General features: G+C 44.9%; 1 protein-coding gene across 3 annotated transcripts in view; it reads left to right on the top strand.

The window, feature by feature from the left end:
* gsk3ba (glycogen synthase kinase 3 beta, genome duplicate a) overlaps nt 1-7,201 on the top strand; it is a 33,530-nt gene extending 26,329 nt beyond the window's left edge. Inside the window, exons 5-11 of one of the 3 annotated variants that reach the window (XM_030786071.1) lie at nt 278-408; nt 527-633; nt 1,364-1,461; nt 1,815-1,910; nt 4,420-4,606; nt 4,781-4,879; nt 5,492-7,201. In XM_030786071.1, the coding sequence (XP_030641931.1) occupies nt 278-408; nt 527-633; nt 1,364-1,461; nt 1,815-1,910; nt 4,420-4,606; nt 4,781-4,879; nt 5,492-5,562 (789 nt within the window). In that variant the 3' untranslated portion in view covers nt 5,563-7,201. Of the gene's footprint in view, nt 1-277; nt 409-526; nt 634-1,363; nt 1,462-1,814; nt 1,923-4,419; nt 4,607-4,780; nt 4,880-5,491 lie in introns of all 3 variants that reach the window. The other 2 variants (XM_030786070.1, XM_030786072.1) reach the window with 2 other exon arrangements.
* Nucleotides 7,202-9,010: the final 1,809 nt, after the last annotated feature.

Genomic DNA, 9,010 nt, shown 5'->3' with positions numbered 1-9,010 from the left:
ACAAATGGGCTGGGAACTGTTGCAGACATGTACATAAATTATTAACTATAATTTAGTGGGTAATTGTGAAGTTTGTACAGATATTCATTATTACCATGGGTTCTTGTGTGGTAACCTGGAGAGAATTTTTTTTTCAAGTTTTCTAATCGCAGTCTCACCCCCCTCTCTGTCTTTGTGTGTGTGTGTGTGTGCGCGTGTGTATGTATGTCTCTGTGTGTCTGTGCGTGCTTGGGTGTGTGTGTGTGTGTGTGTATGCATTTTTAAATCATCTCTGCAGTTGTACATGTACCAGCTCTTCAGGAGTCTGGCCTATATTCATTCCTTTGGGATCTGCCATCGAGACATCAAACCCCAGAACCTGCTGCTGGATCCCGAGACAGCCGTGCTTAAACTCTGCGATTTCGGCAGGTTAGCCCCCCGAAAACACACACCGCTTGACCGTCCTGTGCTTGGATTCTTTTCAATTTTCATCATTTTCTTTAACGTAAACATATGGGTTTTAAATTGTCCACTCTCCTGTGTACAGTGCTAAGCAGTTAGTGCGCGGAGAACCAAACGTGTCCTACATCTGCTCGCGGTACTACAGAGCCCCTGAGCTCATCTTCGGAGCCACCGACTACACTTCCAGCATAGGTAGGTTAATGCTAACGCTAACACTGTCTTCATCTGTATCAGCTACGCCCCATTCTGCCTTCAACCACATCGACCTACATGCCCCATGGACCATGCCTTGGTTTGCTAAATGTTTCCCCAGTCATGTAAGACTAGATAAGCACCAGAACGCGGGGCTTTTAATTCCATCTCCTATCAGATAACCTCTGCCCCCAGGAAAAGTGTGCGTGTCATGCATTGTATAAACTGCACACACACACACACAAGAGTATTGCTAATCTGGGGCTATCTCTCCTGTGTCATTTACACCTGCAGATTAACTATGCAAATGCTATCTCCATTCATCTAAATGATCCAGTCAGTTACGCTGTGAACTATAAACTATACAACCATACAATTCATACTCTCTGAAGTATTATATTTTACACTTACAAAAACAAAATGCTACTAATCAGAGACATAATGTGATTTATTTATTTTGAACAAAAATAGTTTTAATTATTATTTATGATATGTACTATTTAAATGATGATATGTACTGTTTTAATACATAAGATGTACTGTTTAAATGTAAGATTTTCCTCCTGTGTGGAGATTTTTGGAGACTGGTTAATGTGCATGACCTGTACTAATGGGAAAGTCATTACCCTGTAGAGCCTGTAGCCTGTCCTGGCCTGTGTCACTCAGCCTGACATCCCTCTCTCTCTCTCTCTCTCTCTCTCTCTCTCTCTCTCTCGCGCTCTCTCTCCAGACGTATGGTCAGCTGGCTGTGTGCTTGCAGAACTGTTGCTAGGACAACCGATTTTCCCTGGCGACAGTGGAGTGGATCAGCTGGTGGAGATCATCAAGGTACAGATGTCTTTTTGCTCACTGGAACTTCTCTCTCTTAGTGTGTGTGTGTGTGTGTGTGTGTGCGTGCGTGAGGGAGAGGGAGAGCAGTCAGAGGTAGAAAATAACCAAAGCCATTTGAGAGAGAGTCATTTAAGGACAGTCAGAATCAGAGTCTGCTTGAAGTGGAGAAATTCTCAAGCACGACGGCGTGATAGTAATGTAAAATTGAATTCTGTGTGACCACACCACCTGATCCTCTGCCCAGTGGCTCATACTCCTCTCTCTCTCTCTCTCTCTTTTTTTCACACCTCACCTCCTTCCTCCTCCCTTCCCTGTCGTTTCTCCTCTCTTCTGCCATCTGTCTCTCTCAGGTTCTGGGAACTCCTACCAGGGAGCAGATTCGAGAGATGAACCCAAATTACACCGAGTTCAAGTTCCCCCAGATCAAGGCACACCCATGGACTAAGGTGAGTGAGCAGGTACAGGAAACGGTTTTACTATTTTCCACTTTTCTGTCGCCTTATCCTGAGTGTTGTCAAACCACCACCCGTCTTTCACTCTCTTTCTCTCTCTCTCTCTCTCACTCTCACTCTCACTCTCTCTCTCTCTCTCTCTCTCTCTCTCTCTCTCTCTCTCTCTCTCTCTCTCTCTCTCTCTCTCCTTCTCTGAGCTCGCTTCACCATCCCGTCTCCATGTTCTGTTATTTCATTTCACCAGATCTGGGCTCGACCCAAAACTTTGTTCCGTGAGCGAGAGGCAGTGAGTCTGGCTTCCTCAGTCTGATCTGATCTTTTAGCCACCGTAGCCTTTTAGCCTTTCTTTCCTGAGCTGACCTGAAGAGATAAGGAATAGATGAGAAATACAGAGGTACGCTGATGAGACGCGAAGGGACTTCGACATAGCGATTCCACCAGAAGACGGGCGTTGGAAAACTTTGGCTTCTGGATGCTTGGCCCGCCGTTTTTGAGGCTTTGGTCTGAGGAGTTCTGCTTTATTGCTCTCCAGTCGTATCGGAAAAACAGTGAAAGGTGGAAAAAGGGAATGCTTTTCTTTTCTCTGCTGTCGTTATAACTCGCTTTGTTCCTTCAACCTTTTTTTTTTTCCTTTTTCTTTAAATTCCTCTTTTCTTTTCACATGTAGGTGTTCCTGTATTTTTTTTTTTCTTCCTCGCGCTGTCCGCTCTAGCCACAGTCTCGGTCTTCTCACGGTCGACAGATTAACACACCACTGCATGTTCACGGTCAGGAGTCTTAACGTGGACTCGCCCGTCTGCTAAATGACATCAGATGGTCTTCCGGAGCGTTCTCCTTTCCTCCCGTCTGCAGTTTCCAGGCTGTCCTCTCGGCATGCGTCTCTGAGACGTCCGCAGAGACTAGAGGCTGCTGGTATAACCGGGGCTCCGGGCATCCCGCACCGCAGAGACGAGAGGCTGCTGGTATAACCGGGGCTCCGGGCATCCCGCACCGCAGAGACGAGAGGCTGCTGGTATAACCGGGGCTCTGGGCATCCTGCACCGCAGAGACGAGAGGCTGCTGGTATAACCGGGGCTCCGGGCATCCTGCACCGCAGTGACGAGAGGCTGCTGGTATAACCGGGGCTCCGGGCATCCCGCACCGCAGAGACGAGAGGCTGCTGGTATAACCGGGGCTCTGGGCATCCTGCACCGCAGAGACAAGAGGCTGCTGGTATAACCGGGGCTCCGGGCATCCTGCACTGCAGTGATGAGAGGCTGCTGGTATAACCGGGGCTCTGGGCATCCTGCACCGCAGAGACAAGAGGCTGCTGGTATAACCGGGGCTCCGGGCATCCTGCACCGCAGTGACGAGAGGCTGCTGGTATAACCGGGGCTCTGGGCATCCTGCACCGCAGAGACAAGAGGCTGCTGGTATAACCAGGGCTCCGGGCATCCCGCACCGCAGAGACGAGAGGCTGCTGGTATAACCGGGGCTCTCGGCATCCCGCACCGCAGAGACGAGAGGCTGCTGGTATAACCGGGGCTCTGGGCATCCTGCACCGCAGAGACGAGAGGCTGCTGGTATAACCGGGGCTCTGGGCATCCTGCACCGCAGAGACGAGAGGCTGCTGGTATAACCGGGGCTCTGGGCGTCCCGCTGCGTCTGAAGCCCACTGAGGAGTCAGTGCATTATAAAGGACGATACGAATCCGTTCGTTAGCAGAGCCGTGACCGGAGATGAGGCGAAGAGTGAATGTGTCGATACCGCGCGCCCGTGTTTGGGATGTTTTAGAAATATGGATCGGATTATGTCATATGTTGTAACCCGTCATCCTCTAAAGCTCCGTTCCTGTAACATTTTCTTTTCCTGAATCAGACTCTGTTCTTAGGACAGGCTCTTATCAGATGGCATTTTGTGGGTTTTGAATGGGAAATTACCTGCACATGCAAGCAGCTTCAGGAGGAGGCTTGGGTTTGGACGTTTGGCCCTGTTTTCATAGGCTTAAATAAACCCCCGAGTCCTCTCCTGCTTATAATCATGAATCAGAACAAATGGAACTGTTTACATATGACACTGAAAACGGAACTCTGTGTGAAGTCAAAGCATGTCCACCAGATTTGTCAAGTAAGAAATGGGAAATGGGACAGTAGAGGACATAATTAAAACAAACAAACAAACAAAAAAAACAGTCTGGTGCCCAATGAACCTATGTCTTGGTGATCCTCATGTGTACAGCTCAGATCTGGGTTTCAGCTGGGACCTCACAGGTTCCCCCTGGTGGTCATTTGCCAGTACTACATCAGCAACTTACATCTGCTCTATGTTGCTTTCCCTCACTCTCACTGTGGCTCACTCCGCCTCTGTCTCTGTCTCTCTCACTTCCCTGTGCTCGAACAATATTTGTCCTCGCATCTTTTTTTCCTCAGATGCCATTATAAATCCGTCCAGTCCTTGTTTACTGATCCCCGTTAAAGGGTTTGTTGGCTGGCTCACTGTTTGTTCTGTTTTCATTGGTTTATAGGTTTTCCGGCCGCGCACGCCTCCCGAGGCCATCGCTTTGTGCTCTCGGCTTTTGGAGTACACGCCCACCGCCCGCCTCACCCCGCTGGAGGCCTGTGCCCACAACTTCTTCGACGAACTGCGGGATCCCAACGTCAAACTGCCTAATGGCCGCGAAAAACCCTCCCTCTTCAACTTCACCACTCAAGGTTGGACTTAGCCCTCTGACATTCTGTCTGCACGCGCAGAGACTCTTTAGCCATGAGACGGTTCTCACTGAAATTCTGCTTCATCGGTATTTTTTTTTTGTTCTGTTGCTAATGGTTGCATATGTTATGCTCCCTCTCTCTCTCTCTCTCTCTCTCTCTCTCTCTCTCTCTCAGAGTTGTCCAGTAACCCCTCTTTGGCTTCTATCCTGATCCCCGCTCATGCTCGTAACCAGGCAGGAGCCTCCACCCCCACCAATGCCTCCGCCACCGCAGGTCAGTCACCCCCACCCCACCCCCCCACTCCCCAAGATATGATTACCAATACTGTCTTTCACAGATTACAAACATACATCAACACACCTGGGTAATCTTCTCCTGATGAATCTTTTCATTTTCTTATCCTAAGAAAGTAGAAGTGCATTTTACGTGAACATTTTTTGACCAGCCACGTTTATCTCTGGGTGCTTATTTTCTGTATGGACAGTAATCAGTTTCTATGGAGGCTTATACATTAACTGGTTGCGTTATTCTTTGCCTTTGCTTGATAAACATGCTGTCCCTTTGCTCATCAAATGGCTTACATCTCATGTGCAGCTAACAGAATGCAGAAGAGGGTTCCCCAGTAAGGCTTTCATACCCTTTTGTTATGTTTGTAATGTGTTGCCGTGTCGACAGGACTACAGCTGAGGTCCTGTACTGACCAATCAGACAGATCTATATCTTTAAATCCCACAGCAGCCCACTCCCGCAGTCAGTCTCACGTAAAGTTCAAATGTTAGTGTTGTTAGTGTTGAGTCAGTTTCTTTTCTCTCCAGATGTTTGTGTGCTGCCTCATTGTAATTCTTTGTTTTCTGTTGTTGTTGTTGTTGTTTTTTTTTTTCTCAGATACCAATAGTGGAGACCGTGGACAGAGCACCACTGCAGCCTCTGCATCTGCCTCCAACACCTCCACCTGAGAGCCTCAGACGGACACGCCCACCCCCCCCCCCCCTCCACGTGGGGCCATGCCTCCCGCACCTGCTCGCCGGACGGCCGTGGAAAAGCACCAAAACCACAACACTTATTTCAGACTGCAAGAGCCACTCCTCATCTGTGTTTTCTCATTTCAAACCGAATCTGTTTCGAAAGAGTCCACCTCTGCGTAGGATAGTCACTCTTCAGCCGTGAGCTCGAAGAGAAATAGAGAGAGAGAGAGAGCGAGAGAGAGAGAGGATGAAGGAGAGAGAGAGAAGGGAGAGGAGAGCGAAAAGAGAAGGGGAATCAGAACCATAAAACCTGCGACGCCCGTGTTTATCATTGAGCAAACTGACCTCTTTATCCAAGCCATCAGGTAGCCAAATCCATCTCCTTCCCTCTGGGCTTGACCCGGCTGTACAGCAGGGCTCCCCTGTCCTTCAATAAAGCTGTCACCTCCTCTTGTTCCTAGCTCCTCCCTGCTCTCTCCACCTCTGTCTCCTGCCTCTCTGCTCTCCTCAGCAGTGCATGGCTTGAATTTGGTTGGGAGCACCCTGTCATATACTGTCAATATGAAACATAAAAAATAGAATATGAAACATAAAAAAAAAAACGACTATAATAATAATAATAATTCTAGAGTTTTGTTAATCTCAATGTCTTAATTCACCTTTTAGAGAGCATTCAGAATTCAAGATTGTAAACACACGACGGAGTACGTCAAATGTTCCACAGTTAATTGCATGTCTCTGCAGAAAAGCCGACAGACTCCTGGTACGGTCTGAAGTTTTAATGAAGAGTCTTAATGACTCACTGACAATTGATTTTATTCAGTTTTATTTCATTTTATATTGTAAGGATACGATGGTGTTTGTTGGGCCAGTGGGCAAGGAAAGAGCAAAGATTTTTATTGACAGATGACGTCTGCAAATCTGTGTCATTGTGTGTATATACATATATATACATATATACATACACAGTTTATATATTTTATATTTCTTTTCATTGTGTAGTGTGTATGTGTGTGTGTGTGTGTGTAAGTACATATGTATCAAGCATCACTGTTTCTGAAATCTTGAAAGCTACAGGTTAAATATTTGTCATTGCAAAATTTCTGCCATCAAGAATCACACACACATGCACACACACACATACACACCCTCGAGATATATTTGTGTGATGTGTGCATGTGTATATATAATCAGTGAAGAGTCAGAAACATAAAACAGTAAAGAAAAAGTGATCTGTGCTGGACAAAGAGCGAATACTTCCATCTCTTCTGAGTGTCGTCAGCTGTATCGAGAATAGATTGTTCTCTGCTGTCCGTCTCTCTCTCTCTCTCGGGCTTCGGTTATTTCTTTTTGGATGTGTGTCGGTGTTGTAGTGTTTAGTTTTCATGGTATCACTCTGAATTATGCGGCGTGGTATGTATAGATTCATTTCTAATGATTTTGAAGAGAAACTAAATGCACAGCGTTGAAGGAGTGAAGATAAAACATTTCTGTAACGTTCTGTTTGTACCTAAACGTAAACAGAACAGGACAGATGTGTCCAATAGATGATGTATCCTTCAGGCTGGATAGTGTGCGTGTTTGTGTGTGTCTGTGTGTCTGTAAGTATGTGCTTGTGTGTGTGTGTGTATGCCTGCCTGTGTGTGTGTGTCTGTACATGTGTGTACGTGTGTATGTGTTTTGTGTGTGTGTGTGTGTGTGTGTGTGCGTGTGCATGCGCACAGAGATGTGCGGCTGTAGTTTTAGAACTGTTGTACTAACACAGATGTAACCTGTGTTTCATTTGCCATGTGGAATATTTGAAGTGGCCATGTTGAAACCACTGCTGAAGCAATTTTGTCCAGTGTTTCTCTTTCACATCCTGTCCTCGCAGCTTCTCCAATGTCAAAGTGAAAAATGTCTTACTACACAAGGATGTAACATAAAAAAAAAGACAAAAAAAACTAAAACAAAACAAACAAATGTATATACAGCACAGCACAGTTGCTCCTCACCAAATTCTGGCTTGTACTTTTTTTTTGTTTTGGTTTTGTTTTTGTTTTTGTTTGATTGTTTTGTGTTTATGTAAATATGCTGACCTGAGAACTGTTAAAGAGCAAAAACAAAGACGAGGAATTAAAAAAAAAAAAAAAAATTACAAAGTGATTTAAAAAAAAAGAGAGAGAGAGAGAGAGAGAAAAATCAGGGCAAAAATGAACTGTTTGTCGGATACTGTAGATGAGGAGCTTTCTTCAGCCATATAGTTCAATCTTATCTGTACAGTAGGTGCCAGCTATATTAATGTAACAATAACTAGTAATGTATAGTGTATCTATAGGTTGGAGTGCCTTTGCTACCATACACTTCCCCCCCTCTCCCCCACTGCCCCCCCCCCCCCTCTAATCGCACCCTTTACACTTTGACCCTCTTCCAAGTGCTGTTGATTGGCTTTGACTTTTTGTTCTCTCTTTCTGAACTGCACACAAACTTTTCACTGAAAAAAAAAGACTAGATTTCCTCTGTCTTTATCTTTCTCCATTGCCCTGAGTAGTGAAAACACCTGTTTCCTTGAATTTTGGTGTTGATGTTAGTTGTGTACTGGATGCTTTTTGCTGTTTTTTTTTTTTTTTTTTTTAAAGTTGAGTTGGTTAACCTGAGTGGAAGATCTTCCTTTATCTCTTAAAAATGTACATTTTATCTGGAAAAGGAGGAACAGTTTGCGTTTCAAAAATTTAAGTGTCACGTTTCTTTACAACCAATCAAAATGTCTGTTTTTTTTTTTTTTTCTCCCAGCCCACTACCAAAGTGAACCATTGAGGATGGTGTTGTGGTGTAATCTTGAATCCTCGGGGGCAATAATGATTATTGTGTCTGTGTGCGTATGTGTACAGCGGTCTCTCTCTGTCTGTGACGTATATCAATATGAATTCCAGCCAACAGCACTCAGCAGTGAGTCATGTAGCACCTCCTACCTTGGCCACGCCCCCAACTTAGGCCCCACCCCCACCTTCCCTCCCTCTTATGTAAAAGCTTGCTTGTAAGATTTGCATTCATAAATGTGTTGCTTTCCACAAACAGTGTGACCACTTCTCGTGACTCAAGTTAAATAACAGTTTAAAAAAAAAAAAAGAAAAAAAAAAAAGAAATGTAAAGACATAGTCGGTTAAAAACAATTACCAAATTAAAAAAGGAAAAAAAAAAAATTAAAGGACTATGGGTTGTATACAGACTATCACATTACATTCAATAAAGCTGTCTTGGTTTAAAACAAACAAAAAAAAAAAAGAGAAAAATACAAAAAAAAGTATAACATTACTACTACTTGAATGCCTCTGTTTGTGACTGAAATTTTTATTTTATTTTAAATATATACTTTTTTCTGTGAAGGTATGCTAAATGTCTCCTCTCCTTGTAAATATGTCCGTTTTGGTCTTATGCGTGACTCAGAGTCAGAGAATAG

This window comes from Chanos chanos, chromosome 10, assembly GCF_902362185.1.
Source record: "Chanos chanos chromosome 10, fChaCha1.1, whole genome shotgun sequence".
NCBI lineage: Eukaryota > Metazoa > Chordata > Actinopteri > Gonorynchiformes > Chanidae > Chanos > Chanos chanos.
This window is presented reverse-complemented; position numbering and strand designations above follow the sequence as displayed.